Raw genomic sequence first — 16866 nt, 5'->3', positions numbered from 1 at the left:
CTTCCCAAGCAGCAATCAACTTCTCCATCTGACCGAGGGCCGGCGCTGGCCAGTGTGCATGCCCGAGCCGCGAGCGTTCTAGGATTCTACCCTCCATACTGCTCTTCAGGGTCCTGTGCAGCCCACTGTCCCTCATTTTCTTGGCGTGCCAGGGACAAGCAGCCCGAGGTGGCTGGCACTGCCACCAGGAAGTGCCAGGGGACGGTCCTGAGGGGCTGGGATGACTGGGGGTGGCACAGAGAAGTGAACCCGGGCCCCCGGCACCCTTCTCGGTGGTGGCGTGGGGCAGGGGCCCTACCCTGGTGCCAGGCGGCCCCAGCAAACTGCCTTCCCAAGAGGATAAGGAAAGGTAGGGGAAGGGGCAGAACAGACTCTGTGGAACTTCCCGCGGCTGGAGTGCGAGCGCTCATTTACAAAACGCTAACACAGGGCACGGGACCATCACTGGGCTCATGCCACTTAGCTCCCGTGGAGCACACAGCCCGAGTACTCCCCCGGCTGCAGGCCTAGGAGCCCAGAGCCAGGCCAGAGCATCAGGTCAGCTGTCACCCTGAGCGGCGGGTCTCACAGACGCAGCCAGGGGACACGTACTGGCAAAAATCAAGTTTAGCATTGTATTGTTTACATAAAGCAACGTGTAAAAAATGGAGTAAATGTCTGAGACAGTTTGTTTCTACCTCGCCCCGAGGAAGAGAAACGCTGTGGGGCAAGGGGGTGCCTGCCCTTGTCCTGTGTCTCTGGTCCGGGGAAAGGCAGCGCTCCAGGGCCAAGCGGTCCTGGTCACGGCCCAGGCTGTGGCAGGTGGTGGGAGGTGGCTTCATGTCACGGTAGCTGGAGCCTCAGCCGTCCAGCACGCCTCCCCAGTGCCATCCCACGTGCCGGTCCTCTCCAGCGTGGCCTGCAGAAGCTCTCGGATTCTTCGGTTCTCCTTAGAGGTAGACTCCCAGACAACCTCAAGCTTGCCTTCCATTTCTCTGTGAGAAATACACACAAAATAGCACAAGGAGAAAATTATCTACAGAGCCCTTATGACTCCTAAAGTAGTAAGAACTCAAAGGGAAGAATGCTTAATGTCAGAGAACAGGTCCCATTGTGCTTGGGTTCTCAGGCAAAGACTCCCGGAGTTGAATGAAGCACTGAGACCCCCTGGAAATAGAAAAAATACAAGCCACAGGCTAAACGTGACTTCTTACCTTTCCTCTCTACGTTTTGCCTTTTCCTTTATTTTGGACTTTTGTTCTCTATAGAATTAACAGGTATAAGAATAAAATACAGTGACTGCAGTGGCTGACCTATGGCACAGTGGCCTGGCTGTGGGCGACCACACAGCATGAACCCTGCACGCCTCTCCTGTGCACCCTCTACCTGCCCCCACTGTGACCTGGCCAACACTCAGGAACCTCTCATAGCACCGTCCGCAGAGCCAACGATGGGCCCGGACATTAAGAGTTAGTCTGGGGGTGAGGAGGGGACCGCAGGGAGTGGGGCTTATAACCGAGGACACAGAGAAGACTGGCCTCAATAGACCATGTGCTGGGAGTGAGCACCCAGAGGGAACCAAGACGTGTGAGGAAAGGAAAGGGTACCAGGGACTCTGTGACAGGAACCATGTGGAGTGCTGAGGAAACAGGGCCTGCAAGGTATATATGTCCTCACAGGGCCAACGTCCACTGGAGGACAGGGTACCAGTTACCACCTCACAGGATGGTGGACGCCATGGGGGATTCAGGGAGATAGAAAGACTGGCCTCAGCCTGGAAGAAGGAGCAGGCCTCATGCAGGAGGGCAGGATGCGGAAGCCAGCTCCTTCACAGACATAGCCAGGTGGTTATGGAAGATGCTAGAAACTGGACTACCAAGTGGGCTGAGCACTGCTGTTTAAGAAGAAGGCCAGTGAGATTGAGGGAGGCCAGTGACATGCCCACTTGTCCAGTGTCACTTCTCTTGTTAACTGTTGCTTCCTTCCAAGGCCCCTAATGCTCACTGAATGTTGAACACTATTTAATTGTTTCTGTTTTCTGGGGGCTCCTGGGTGGCTCAGTCAGTTGAGCAACCAACTTCAGTTCAGGTCATGATCTCACGGGAAGGTGAGGGCTTGGGATCAAGGCCTGTCTCGCTCTGCCTGGCTCGCTAAAAAAAAAAAAAAAAAAGAAAGAAAGAATAATGAATGAATAAATGAATAAATGAATGAATGAATGGATAAATGAATAGATAAATGGATGAATAAATGAATGAATGAATGAATGAATGAATAAATAGGAACTCTCTAAGGGCAGGAAAAAATAAAGACTAAACTGAAGGCACAGGGGCAGGCAATAGAATGTTGGTATTGCTCTGAGGACAAAAGCCCATGACAGAAACCCATATTTTTGTAGAATAGAGACTAGGTGCTGGGCCCATGCAAAGCAGGTATGACAGAAAACCCCAGGGCTTGCTCATATCCACAGTTCTCTTCTTCTTCCTAGAAACACTCTGAACTAAGTGTTCCACAATTGGGCAGGTAAGTGGAGGCACATGAAGGACCCTCAAAGCAAGCATGGCTGGGCAGAAAATCTGCCCATCTTCCAGAGAAACCTGCTCTGAGAGACTAAGTGTCTCCTACAGGGCTGGAGCCGCTGGCTTGTTCTCAGGTGGATCGGGAGCTTGAGTCTACATTGTTCCCCATGATTGGGCATCCCCAGGACCTGTGTGGAGGGAACCAAGAATGAAAAGCCATTTTTGGAACAATTAGAAAAAAAGCTCAGTGGATGGGTTAAACAGTACACTGGACACAGCTGAAGAGAGAATTAGTAAACTGTAATATTAAGCAGAGGAAAACACCTCAAATGCAGTTCAGAAAAATATGATATTAAGAAGTTATACCTTATAAATGTAATAGTAGCATTGTGGATACTTTAAAAGTCTTTTTGTATGTTTTTAAAAGCATTACTATACTATAGCTTATTTTAAAAATTAATAATAAAATTAAAGTGGCTCCAGGTTTGGAAATATTTTCTAGCACCAAAGAGAAGCAAATATAAGTCTTCTCTGGCGAGAAACATCCTTAATCCTGAACCTCAGGATTCTACAGATTAAATTCAACTATATATGAGTTCACAGTTAAAAAGTTATTCTAAAAAGAAAGAAGCCACATAGGGCAAGATTAAAAAAATTTTTTTTTTAACGTTTTTATTTATTGAGAGAGAGAACATGCGTGAGTGGGGAAGGGGCAGAGAGAGCAAGAGAGAGGATCCGAAGTGGACTCCGTGCTGACAGCAGCAAGCCCAATGTGGGGCTCGAACCCACAAACCGTGAGATCATGACCTGAGCTGAAGTCGATTGCTCAACTGAGCCACCCAAGTACCCCAAAAACAAATTTAAATTCTGCCAAATTTCAGATGTTGAAAAAATAACTATGAATGAAATGTTAAAAAAGAAATAAGAGATGTACTTGAAATAAGCAAAGACCAAGAATTTATTTTAAAAATGACTAGGCAGATTTTCAAAAAAAAACCAAACAGAATTGAAGACAAAATATACTGTTGTTGAGATAAAAAAAAAACAAAAAAAACCCCTCATTGGTCGTGTGAGACAGTACATAGTTGTAGAGAGAATTAGTAACCAGAAATATTGAGCAGAAGAAATTACCCAGAATGTAGACCAGGAAAACAAGGAGATGGAAAATTTAAAACATAAGGCAAGTGGAGGATTGAATAAGAAGATCTAACATACATTTATTTAATCTGAGTTCCAGAAGGACACTTAGAAAGAATAAGAGGAAACGATTTATTTTAAGATAATGGCTTATTTTAAGAGATGATAACTTTCTAGACTAAAGAAAGACACAAAATCACAGATATGGAGAATAATTTTTATCAAGTAGATAAGTAAAAAAGAACCTTACAGTTAAACACATAACAATGAAACTGCAGAATACAAGAGACAGAGGAGATCTTAAGAATTAAGAGAAAAGGTGATCAATTATTTTTAAAAATGACAGAGGCTTACCAGAGACTTGTCTTTTGACTTGTCAAAACAGACTTCTCAAACAGAGAAGATAATGGAATATGCTGAGATAAAAAGACTGTCAAAGTAAAATCCTGTAGTTAGCAGAAATTACCTTACAAAAATGCAGACATTTGCAGGGAAACAGAAACTAAGAAAACTTACTCCCAACAGACTCTTACTAAAGAAACTTCTTATTTATTTATTTATTTAATTTCATTTTTGAAGGAGAGAGAGAGAGAGAGAGAGCGAGCGAGCATGAGCGGGGGAGGAGCAGAGAGAGAGGGAGACACAGAATCCGAAGCAGGTTCCAGGCTCCAAGCTGTCAGCACAGAGCCCGACGCGGGGCTCGAACTCACAAACTGTGAGATCATGACCTGAGCCGAAGTCAGACGCTCAACCGACTGAGCCACCCAGGCGCCCCTAAAGAAACTTCCAAATGATGCATTTTACAAAGAAGGAAACTAATCTGAGAAATAAGGTCGGTGATGCAAGAGACAATATGTTGTTAAAAGATAAACTGAGAAAGTATGAAAATTTTGAGTTTATTTGAGCAAAAATTAAATTGGGCAGCATCTCACCTGGCAGAGAGAAAGGAGCTCTGAAGAGCTATACAAAATGAAAGACTTTTACAGGCAGAAGGGAGCAGGAACAAGGAAGTTCTACTAGGCAAAAGTGAGTTGGTTATTGCAAACTAACTTTTCTTTAGGGGATGGCAGGGTCTCCCTGGCATATGACCTAACTAGTGCTGACCAGGCAATTCCGTATTGATTCATTTAAGATTCCCTTTCTGGTAGAGCCAAAACTGATTAGGTCAAGTCTTGGTCTGGTGATGTGGGACTAGCATCAGTGAGGCCCATTTTGGGCCTGTTGCCTTATTTATAATAATCGGTAAGTAAAGAAATGGTACTTCTGGGTAAATCAAAATAAAGAACTATAAAGAAACTAGCAACATTTAACTGGGGACCTAAAGATAACCATAGAAGATAGATCTTTGTTTTTCACTTTCATCTGGACACTGGACAACATCAGCATATAAACTGAGGGGGGAAAATAATTAGATAAGAGCATTAGGTCTTGCTCTGGGGGAGGAAATACAGGGATATTGATTAAATTTAGATTTCTTTTCTTAAAGTTTATTTATTTTGAGAGAGAGGCAGAGAGAGAGAGAAAAAGCATAGGGAGGCGAAGAGAGAGAGAGAATCCCAAGCAGGGATTCTCTGCCCTGTCAGTGTGGAGCCTGATGCAGGGCTGAAACTCATGAACTGTGAGATCAAGACCTGAGCCGAAACCAAGACCTGGACGCTCAGCTGACTGAGCCACCCAGGTGCCCCAGTTAAATTTAGATTTTTTTTTTTGTTAAATAACCATGGTCAAATTTTAAGGGTAACCACTGAAAGTACAGAATGCATAACTTTCAAACCATTTAAGGACAGATAATGGAATAAGGGAGAGGGCAAAAAACAAAATTCCATTTTATTAATGTGATTCTTTTTTTTTTTAATTATTTTACTTTTGAGAGAGACAGAGCATGAATGGGGGAGGGGCAGAGAAAGAGGAAGACACAGGATCAGAAGCAGGCTCCAGGCTCTGAGCTGTCAGCACAAAGCCCGATGCGGGGTTTGAACTCACGAACCGTGAGATCATGACCTAAGCCGAGGTGGGTGTTCAACCAACTGAGCCACCCAGGTGCCTCTATTAATGCAATTCTAAGCACATGAACTTCACAGAGTATGCAACGTTCCCCAGTGTTTTTAATATACTGGCAACACTTCCTCTATCATATGTTTAAAGGAGGAAGTGTAACAGAGAACGCAGAGAACATAATATACCCATAATCTTATGATTATGCTCTTACAAAAAGGGAATGATTAGAGATTTTAAAATTCTCAGAAATGAGGGGCAGGCACCTGGCGGGCTCAGTTGGAGAAGCATGAGACTCTTCATCGCAGGGTCCTGTGTTCAAGTCCTACGTTGAGATTACTTAAAAAAATAACTTAAAAAAAATCCTCAGAGATGAAAGAAAGAAAAAGCAGAAATACGACATTTAACCAAAAGTAAAATCTCCCAAGAAAATGAAATATAACAAAAGTATCAAAGAGAGGGACAAGAGGGGAGGACAATTAGAGGCCTGGGTTGATTTAAGAAGTCCAATATTCAAACAATGGGGAGTTCTGAAGCGGGGGGGATTAGAGAAAATGAAGAGCTGGGATGTGGCGCACAGCACGGCGACTGTAGTTAACGACACCGTGTCGCAGACTTGAGAGGTTGCCGCGGGACTGGATCTTCAGTGTTCCCACCATAACCACCACCGCCACCAGCACCACAGCAAAATGGGAACTAGGTGAGGCGAGGGATGTGTTAGCTAACCAGCAAACAAAAATCAAGACCAATATTACATTCGGATAAAACTAAACTGTAAAAAATAAACAGAACACGTCCAGAGGGTTTTACTAGAAAATCCTAGCAAACATTCAAAACTAACCATAGTAGACGGGGCTGGAGCGGCCCTACCTTTTCTGCTGCAGTGCCTGGTCCAGGATACCCTGCTTGTCCCGCAGCATCTGATGGAGGTGTCTCATCTCTTGCTGGTACTGAGCGGTTTTGCTAGCAAAGTCTTCCTGTTGCTCTGTCAGACGGTGACTGATGTCGCCCACTTTCAGTGCTGCCTGCTTCTTGTACCCCTGGGGGAGGAGGAAGCACTCTGTGAGCGAAGGGATGCTGCCTGTGGCCCACGGGGTGCCTTCCCAGATGTATACCCTACCCATTTGGGCCATGAGAGCCCACTGAGATAATGAGTAAACCTTCGGTAAGCCCGATCTGGGAGGGCAAGGATCATAAAAGTCATATAGGGGGGTAAAAAAAAGGAATGTCAAGTATAATAATACCAAATTTCTAGTCTGCATCATGCCTAGTTTTTACATGCTACAAATAAAAACAGACCAACCTGGCAAGGTCTGTTCACTCTATCGGTAAACAGATGACAGAGATAAAAGCCTGACTCATTTGTTTTCCTTTTACCTTTTTATGGTATAGTATTTAAGGTTAAGGTATTAAGGTCAGAAATCTGACCCCAGTAAGCCGCTGTTTCCATTTGAAATGGAACTTCTGAGGTTAAACGGCCACTTACCTTGATTTTTTCCTCTAACTTTCCCAAGCGAATGTTGCCTTCTATGATTTTGTTGAGAACTCCATCCTTTTCACTTTCTAAACATTTAGCCTAAAGAGCGAAGTAAAAAGAAAAATAATGGGCTCGAAGTTGAACAGAAAAATTAAATTAATAATTCTTCTGCGAAGAATCTCGCTACTTACAAGTAATCTCCGTTCTGCCACTTGTCCTGGCCCAGCACCTGTCTGGCCCCCAACCTCCACCCCGTTTGAAGGCTGTGGGCAGAACTTGGGCCAACAGCTGAGGAGGGGCAAGAACCCAGAACAGCAGGCTGGGCGCCCCTCCTGGACACCAATGGAAGACCGAGCCCCTCAAACCAGGGGAATGTGAGAGGTTGGAAGGGTTTTCAGCACACATCTCTATCTTGCGGGATATATCATTCCTTCAATCAGACCCAAGGAATAAGTGCCGAGATGCAAATATACTTTTACCTTGACTATTTGAATAATCACAAAATTAAGGATAAACATGAATGCACAATGCCACTCACCAAACCAAATGTGACAGCTTTATATCTTAGAGGGATGTCATTTGCAGCAGAGTGCTTCAGATTAATATCCATATGGGACATGAATTACTACGCACTATAAATTATTTCAAATGCTAAAATAAAAAAGCAAAGATGAGCACAATTTGATTTCATTTGATTTCCTTCAGAAATGAAAAATAAGACACAGAACATGAAATAACTTTGCCATAAGTTACGTGGAAAACTCATCCTAAATGTGGGATTGCAAATTAAGGTGCCCCTTTTGGGGCCCCTTGGTGGTTCAGTCGGTTAAGCATCTGACTCTAGATTTCGGCTCAGGTCGCGATCTCACAGTCGTGGAGTTGAGCCCCAAGCTGGGCATGGAACCTGCTTAAGATTCCCTCTCTCCCTCTCCCTCTGCCCCCACCCCCCTGCCCCCTGCATGAGCGGACCTGCACGCACATACTCTGTGTCTCTCTCAAAAATAAAAAATAAAAATAAAAACTAAAAGAAGAAATTAAGGTGCCATTCTCAATAAATTAAGGCCTAGGAGACCAGGACAGAGTAAGGTTGGGATACTCGGCCCACAGTCCCAGGACAGGGCAGAGGCAGCAAGCAGCACCCCGAACCCCAGCTGGTCTCGGGGCTCCCAGGCGCAAGGCGCTCGCAGGGCCAGGGGACAACAGTGTCTGTAGGTACACAGATGTCTCTTGCGGTGGGCACAGCTGGGGAGGGCTGAAAGCAGCTCCCCCATGTCCGAGGGGTCTAAGGATTCTAAACCTGAGCCTGGCGTTCAGGCCATAATAACAAAGTTCAAGGCAGGGGGAGAGAACACGTTTCATTTACAGATTGTTGGCAGGGGGAGAGAACACGTTTCATTTACAGATTGTTGGCTTAACTTGTAACTTCCAAGTACTTGTAACTTCCAAATAGTGTATGGCTTCTGTTTCGATTCCCATCCTGGGCCCACAAATACGAAGGGAGGACCTAAGAGGGACCGTGTGAGGATCGGGGAGGATCTAAACTTCATCACAGAAACCTGGGGTGATCGCTGGCCCACACGGGAGGTGCAGGGCCTGCCTCCCGGGGAAGCCTGCGTGCCCTGCGCTGCAAACAAGATGACTTCGCCTTTACGGTGGTACTGACACGTGGCAGCGGGGTCCCTGTTTTTCAGCAAGCTTCTGCTTTGCGCTCTGGCTATTCCAGTGGGGAAGCACAGGAGGCAAGGCAAAGGGGGAAATGGGCGCTCAGCACCACTATAGAAAATGCCCGAGCCCAGCACTTGGGTTAGGATGGTGACCTCTCAGGAGGCGGATGGGACGGGGGCATACAGGCTTAGGGGCCTATCATGTTGTGTCTGAGTCACATTGCTTCCAAAAGACCTGGGAAGGGCTTAGAAATCACCATTAATGTGTAATCAATCTTACCACTCCTAGCAGCAACTATTGTAATTAAGAAAGCAACTTTTTTGGTAACCTTAATATAAGTGCAGAATGAGATCTCAAGACTGGCTTAATGAGCATCTCTGTTATTACAAATAAGGATCACATTTCCCCCAAGAGGTGTGTGCTATTTATATTTCTATTTCCTCTTATATAAACAATGGCTAAAAGCCTAATGTTCATTATCCTACGGAGGATTTTTTCTTTTAAATTTTTTAATGTTTATTTATTTTTGAGACACAGAGAGAGAGACAGACAGACAGAGTGGGTGGGGGAGGGGCAGAGAGAGAAGACACAGAATCCGAAGCAGGCTCCAGCTCTGAGCTGTCAACACAGAGCCTGACATAGGGCTTGAACTCACAAACTGGGAGATCATGACCTAAGCTGAAGTTGGAAGCTTAATTGATTGAGCCACCCAGGCACCCAGAACTTTTGTTGTTGTTGTTGTTGTTGAGAGACAGAGAGAGACACACAGAGAGAGAGAGACAGAAAGAGAGAGGGAGATCCTGAGCGAGAGGAAAGGGGCAGAGGGAGAGAGTGAGAATCTTAAGCAGGTTCCACGCTCTGTCCAGAGTCTGATGCGGGGCTCAATCCCAGGGACACTCAACTGACTGAGCCACCCAGGCGCCCCCTCAAAGGAGGAACTTGATACCTTCCTAACAAATGGGAATAAGCCTGTGGCACATCCTGACAGACTCTCCACACCCCATTCACTTGGGAGAGGGGTTGAGTGATTCCAAGTTTGCCAATTTCCAAATGTCTCAGAAAATCTGCTAGTTTCCTCTGTCATGACATGCACTAAATTATTATTTCTAATCATATGCTACCAGAGATTTGCAACGCTGCTTAAACAAACATGTTTAAATGAATGTAAGCAACATGTGTTCAAAGTTGAAAAATCATAAAGTGCAAACAGGCCTAGATTTTTTTCTTCATTGCCTGTAATTTCACCACTTGGAGACACTGCTACGTAAGTCCCATTTTGTGGTAAATTCTATCGGGCTTTTTTCACTGCGTGGAGCTTGGCAAAGAGCGTGCCTCCTTTCACTGCACAGTCTGCCGCTGACACCTTTTAACACTAATGTGGAAATGCCAAGAACCATGCCCTTGGCATCACGTGGGCTGGCGGGGCAGTGCTCCACCATCTAGGACCACCGATAACCCACGCGGTCCTTTCCTTGGGACTAGGGTCGCCAGGAGCAGCGAGGGATGGCCTCTGTTTACCCTGTCCATGGTGCTCATATTTCATCTTCAAACAGGGAACACATTAAGTCAGCTTTACAGGGAGAATATGAAGACGCGTCTGCATGTGTGATAAATGCCTGGCGACCCTGTTCTATTTGGCTGGATCAACTAATTCTAGGAGTTTATCTTCTAGAGTATCATTTACCATTATTTAAAAGTGTGGGTTATCCGCCTTTCAAAAATGTGTTTCCCCCATGGCTGAAAGCAAAAATTTTGGAGGATCTGAAAATGTGCAGTTAAAATGTAAAAAGATGAAGGTTTTCACGGGTAATTTTATAAAGACAACACACTTAAAACTATGTTTGCATATTAACTTGCAGTGGACTCGAAGTTAACTGGGGGAGCTTACCAAATACATAAGACTGTCGCGTTCCTGGGTCATATTCTCTGCCAGGCCAACAAGATTTGCCAGGTACTGGTGAGCAGACATTTCGTTCTCCATGGCTTTTTCCACCTGCTTTTTGAGGACGTCAATTTTCTTTTGAGACCTCCTAGAGAGTCCCCCCCAAATGGTGGAATAAAAAACTCATTAGCCTGAATGGCTAGGGCATAGAGACTATCTGAATTGTAAACACAGCAAGTATGTTAGCATCTAAATGTATTCTTCGGCAACCCAAATCTTCCATTGAGTTTCAGGGTGAGAATAGATAACCGAGTTTAATTTTGAATGAGGCAGAATTACTGATTTCCGGCCAAGTCAGCAAGAATCAAAAAATGCTTCACACAATTAATAGGTTACTTATGTACTATTCTCTTAATTTTTTGGCCCATGTTCTAAAAGATGCTTTTGAAAAAGGAATCCAGTTACCCCAAAATGCATAGGAAATAACTTCCAGGACTTTCAGTCTTAGGGTCATCATTATGACTATCAACTATAATTGAAAATAGACTTGAGAAATGTTGGCTAATGCTGGTCAACAGCAAAGCCTTTACTGGGCTTTTGTTTTGATATCCAGTAATCTCAATGATCTTTTTCCATTTTCTAGCCAGTATTAGACAAAGAAAATAAAACGGAATATTTGTCTCTTTTTAATACAAAAAAAAATAAAAATAAAAAACCCGGCTGAAGGAAAGATAGATAAAAACCTATTTATTTTCTGTGCCCTTTCGAGTTCAGCTCCTAGTGCTTTGTTTTCAGCTGTCAGGCGGTTCTTCTCTAACAGCAGGCTCTTTTTCTGCATTTGCAGGACGGCCAGCTTTTCCATCAGTTCTTCTAGCTCAGCACCTCCTTTCTCCTCTTCCTTCTGCAACTGGCTGGCAGACAAAAACATCACAGGCTTGTATCTGCACTCTGAAGTTAACTTGAGGCGGCCACTGCCAGGCAAGTGATGGGCAGCCCAGCCCCCGGGGCCCATGGGGCTCCTTGGGAGGCACCCCCCCCACCCCCCCCCGCCCCCCCCCCTCCCCCGGAAATACTGTTTGTCCCCTCCCGGAGGGCCTGGGATGGAGCTTCTAGAGGCTGGGCATGGCTGGGCACACACTCCTTTGATGGTAATGATCTAACCCCTGCCCGTAACTGTTGCATATGCCTCTACATGGATATACTTTTCTTTTAAAGTTTATTTATTTATTTGGAGACAGAGGGTGGGGGGCAGAGAGCAGAGAGTGAGAATCCTAAACGGGCTCTGCACTGACAGCCCCACGTGGGACTCGAACTCACGAACTGTGTCAGCATGACCTGAGGCAAAATCTAGAGTCGGATGTTTAACCAACTGAGCCACTCAGGGGCCCCTGTATAGATATACTTATTTATAAGCTATATTCCTTCCAGAAGAAAAATTAAGATAGTTTCATTTTTTACATAGTTATAATTGCCTTCCCAAATCCTAATGCTAAAACAAATTTTCTGTCATACTAAATTCAATGGTTTTATGATAAGAGAAATAAAAGACTAAAGAGGGCATACAATTTCAATATAAAATTCTGGCAAAATGACGCTTGAGAAAAGAGTTATTTCTTCAATGGTTCTCTTGGTCAGTTTTCATGCCATGACCAGCCCTGAACAGGTAGAGCCACACACAGAGGCTGCCCAATTCTGGGATGGGGTAGGTCTCTCTCGGTACCATTGGGCCTTACTCCCAGCCTTGCAGGCTGGCAAATTTAAATTTAAAACAAAACAAACAAATAAAAAAGGTAGAAATAATTTGTAAAAAAAAAAAAAAAAAAAAAAAAAACAGTTAATAGTGGGAGAAATACTTTATTTATTTTTTTTATTGAAGATTTTTAAGTAATCTCTACACCCAACATGGGGCTTGAGCTCACAACCCTGAGATCAAGAGTCACAAGCTCCACCGACTGAGCCAGCCAAGTGCCCTGAAATAGTTGATTTAAAAAAAAAAAATTAAAAATATTTTTTTAATGCTTATTATTTATTTTTGAGAGACAGACAGCAAGCAGAGGAGGGACAGACAGAGAGGGAGACATAGAATCTGAAGCAGGCTCCAGGCTCTGAGCTGACAGCACAGAGCCTGATGTGGGGCTTGAACCCACAAACCGTGAGATCATGACCTGAGCTGAGGTCGGACGCTTAACCGACTGAGCCACCCAGGTGCCCCTAAAAAAAATGTTTTTTAATAAAACAAATGTTTCCTTTTCCACCCCCTGGGCATCCCAGAGGAAACTTGTACTGATCATTTCTGATTTTACTTCTGGTGAAATGCTATGATTTAAAGTTTTTTAAATTGTAAAATATACATATAGAAAAACATATAAAAGATAAATGCAGGGGTGCCTGGGTGGCTTGGTCGGTTAAGCGTCCGACTTCGGCTCAGGTCATGATCTCACGGTCCGTGAGTTCGAGCCCTGCGTTGGGCTCTGTGCTGACAGCTCAGAGCCTGGAGCCTGTTTCAGATTCTGTGTCTCCCTCTCTCTCTGCCCCTCCCCTGCTCGTGCTCTGTCTCTGTCTGTCTCAAAAATAAACGTTAAAAAAAAATTAAAAAAAAAAGTTAAAAAAAAAGGATAAATGCATATTTTAACAAATAATTATAATGAACCATCATATAATTACCATATAGGTGAAGAAACAGGACATTAAAAAGAAATCCCATTTATAATTGCAGCACAAGAATAAAATACCTAAGAATAAATTTAATCAAGGAATGCAACTCTATACTCTGAAAACTATAAGACACTGATGAAAGAAACTGAAGACGACACAAAAAAATGGGAAAACATTCCATGCTCATGGATTGGAAGAATACTCCTAAGATGTCCATACTGCCCAAAGCAATCCACAGACTTAATGCAATCCCTAGCAAAATACCACTAGCATTTTTCACAGAACTAGAACAAATAATCCTAAAATCTGTATGGAAACACAAAAGACCCTGAATAGGTAAAGCAATCTTGAGAAAGGACAAAGCTGGAGGTATCATAATCCCAGATTTCAAGATATACTACAAACTGTACATGCTTATATGGTCAATTAACCTATTACAAAGGAGGCGAGAATACACAAAGGGGAAAAGACAGTCTCTTCAATAAATGGTGCTGGGAGAACTGGACAGCAATATGCAAGAGAATGAAACCGGATCACTTTATTACACCATCCACAAAAATAAACTCAAAATGAATTAAAGACCTAAATGTGAGACCTGAAACCACAGAACTCCTAAAAGAGAGCATAGACAGTAATCTCTTCGATACCGGCCTTGGCAACACATTTATGGATCTGTTTCAGGAGAGGGAAACAAAAGCAAAAATAAACTATTGGGACTACACCAAAATGAAAAGCTTCTGCACAGCAAAGGAAACTGAATGGGAGAAGATACCTGCAAATAATATATCTGATAAGGGATTAACATCCAAGATATATAAAGAACTTCTACAACTCCACACCAAAAAACCATCTGATTAGAAAATGCATAGAGGGCCTGAATAGACATTTTTTTCCAAAGGCCTACAGATGGCCAACAGGCACAAGAAAAGATGCTTAACATGACTAATCATTAGGGAAATGCAAATCAAAACCATGATGAGATATCACCTCACACCAGTCAGAATAGCTAGTATTGAAAAGACAAGAAATTAACAAGTGTTGGGGGAGAAAAGGGAACCCTTGTGTACTGTTGGTGGGAAGGTAAACTGGTACAACCCCTGTGAAAAACAGCATGGAGAGTCCTCAAAAAATTAAAAATAGAAATACCATAATGATCCAGTAATTTCACCTCTGGGTATTTACTCAAAGAAAACAAAACACCAATTGAAAAAGATATACATACCTCTGAGGTGCCTGGGTGGCTCAGTCAGTTAAGCATCCTACCTTTGATTTCAGCTCAGGTCATGATCTCACGGTTTGTGAGTTCAAGCCCTGTGTTGGGCTCTGGGGCTGACAGTGTAGAGTCTGCTTGAGATTCTCTCCCTCTCTGCCTCATGCGTGCTCTCTCTCAAAATAAATAAACAAACTTAAAAAAAAAAGATATACATACTGCTATGTTTACTGCAGCATATACAATAGTCAAGATATGGAAGCAATCGAAATGTCCATCAGTAGGTGAATGGATATAGAAGATGTCCATTGTATATTGGAATATTCCAATGGAATATTCCTCAGCCATAAAAACGAATGAGATCTTGCCATTTTATGACATGGATGGACCTAGAGCATATTAAGTTAAATGAAATAAGTCAGACAGAGAAAGACAAATACTATATGATTTCACTTATATGTGTGATCTAAGGGACAAAACGAACAAACAGAACAAAATGGTGGTTGCCAGAAGGGAGACGGTAGGGGGATGGGCAAAACAGGTTTAACTATTTTACACTATTTAAAGTGTTAAGAGGTTAACACTTCCAGGTATAAAATAAATGAAATAAAATAAAAATCATGGACATGAAAAGTACAGCATAGGGAATATAGTCGATAATACTGTATTAGCGTATGGTGACAGGTGGTAACTGTGTTATGGTGGTGAACACTGCCTAATGTATAGAGTTGTACAATCACTATGCTGTACACCTGAAACTGATATTAACATTGTACATCAACTATAATTCAATAGTAAGATAAAAAACACAGAACGTTTCAAGTACCCCAGATATTCCCATGTGTCCTGCCCCAATCACAGAGCTTCCTTGAGTACCTTTATAGTGTTACCACCTATCCACGCGTTGCTACGACTCAGTCTGGTGTGCCAGTGTTGGAACCACACACGAAGAGAATCAAGATGCACAACAGGTGCACAAAGGGCTGTATGTATTTTAGTGTCTTATGTCTCCAAGACTCACCCATCTGTTTTGTGTGGCTGTAGAATACTTAACTGTATCATTATACCAAATTCTATGTACCCATTTTCTTGCCGATAGTCATTCGGCCTGTATTCTGTATACAGATTTGCGGGATTCTCTGCAGGAATGCTACTCCAAGTGTGACTCTCAGATGGGTGTCGGTCTCCAGCTATTTGTTGCTTGTCCACAAGATCAATACAGAAACTATGAGGATGGCTTCGAAACTTTTACAGCAATCTAACGCTGCTGTGATATCTGTGTAGTGTGATGTGAGTGAACCTGATTTGTTGAACAGCAATTTGGGTGTTGTCAAATGTGCGGAGAGAGTGGCATGTGGCAGTAGCTGCGTGCTTGTTATGTGCAGCAGGAATACATGACAATGTAGACGACATTGTAGACATGTAGACATTTTAAGGTTAGCTTGTCAACTGTAACTCAAAAACACACAAGATCCAGAACTCATTTCTTTCACTGAAAACTAACTTAACTATTATTTTATTGGACACATTCAACTGGGTTAATGATAAATGGTTAAAGAAGAATGTTGAAAATGCAAAGACTTCTGCTTCCAGCCAAGACAGAGTTGTAGAGATAGATTTACCCCTTCGGCTGGAAAACGAGGCAAAACGTAAGAAACAAGTTTTCTGCCTTTAGACGATACACAATGCAGGGCTGTGATCCCTGAGGAAGGAAATAACAAAGTGAGTACTACAATTGCTTACTGGCAGGCTGCAGGACAGGACAGGAAAACTCCAAATAGAACCTAGTGGACCTGCCGGGTTGAGGAGTCAGAGATCAAAGAGGCCAAAGTAGCTAAAGACTGTGGGGCAGGCAGAGAAAGGGCTCCGGAGATCTTTAGGGGGGTGGGTAGTCACTACAAATCTCTGGCTGAGGACTACTGATCTGCACATGCGTGAGAGGAAACTACCTGAGGCTGAGAAAGAACCATTAGAAATGAGGAGGCAGAACCATTCTTGACATTCACCAAGAACTAGGAGTAGTACACACGCCCAGTAACCAGAGTGGAAAGACCTTATAATAGAAGGGGCACTGGAGATAACCCTCAGAAGGGTATCACTGCCTTTGTAATGAAGCTAAGGTAGCCCTAGACTAAAAGGTGCCTTGGGCGTACCCCAAGAAAAGTAAACTTTGAAAGAACCCAACTACGGTCAAGTAACGTAAGTGTGCACCAGAACAAAATCTAATGCTATTTAAAAGCAATGCACTACATCTAGCATCCAACAACACAAAATCTACAATATCCAGCATCCAATCAAGCATGGGAATAATAAGTAATAAAATATGGTCTGTGATCAGAGGGAAAAAAAA

General features: G+C 43.4%; 1 protein-coding gene across 8 annotated transcripts in view; it reads right to left on the bottom strand.

Annotated features, from left to right (window-relative positions):
* Positions 1 to 600: 600 nt before the first annotated feature.
* Positions 601 to 16866, bottom strand: part of CEP89 (centrosomal protein 89) — a 69601-nt gene continuing 53335 nt past the window's right edge. For 5 of the 8 annotated variants that reach the window (XM_060650905.3, XM_078438530.2, XM_060650907.3 and 2 more), the window contains 5 exons: positions 11395 to 11562; positions 10658 to 10799; positions 7114 to 7203; positions 6498 to 6667; positions 601 to 974 (listed from right to left, as the gene is read on the bottom strand). In XM_060650905.3, coding sequence (XP_060506888.3) covers positions 818 to 974; positions 6498 to 6667; positions 7114 to 7203; positions 10658 to 10799; positions 11395 to 11562 — 727 coding nt within the window. In that variant the 3' untranslated portion in view covers positions 601 to 817. Of the gene's footprint in view, positions 975 to 2573; positions 2684 to 3986; positions 4063 to 6497; positions 6668 to 7113; positions 7204 to 10657; positions 10800 to 11394; positions 11563 to 16866 lie in introns of all 8 variants that reach the window. The other 3 variants (XR_009615412.3, XR_009615413.3, XM_060650910.3) reach the window with 3 other exon arrangements.

Source organism: Panthera onca, chromosome E2, assembly GCF_046562875.1.
Source record: "Panthera onca isolate mPanOnc1 chromosome E2, mPanOnc1 haplotype 2, whole genome shotgun sequence".
NCBI classification, from domain to species: domain Eukaryota; kingdom Metazoa; phylum Chordata; class Mammalia; order Carnivora; family Felidae; genus Panthera; species Panthera onca.
This window is presented reverse-complemented; position numbering and strand designations above follow the sequence as displayed.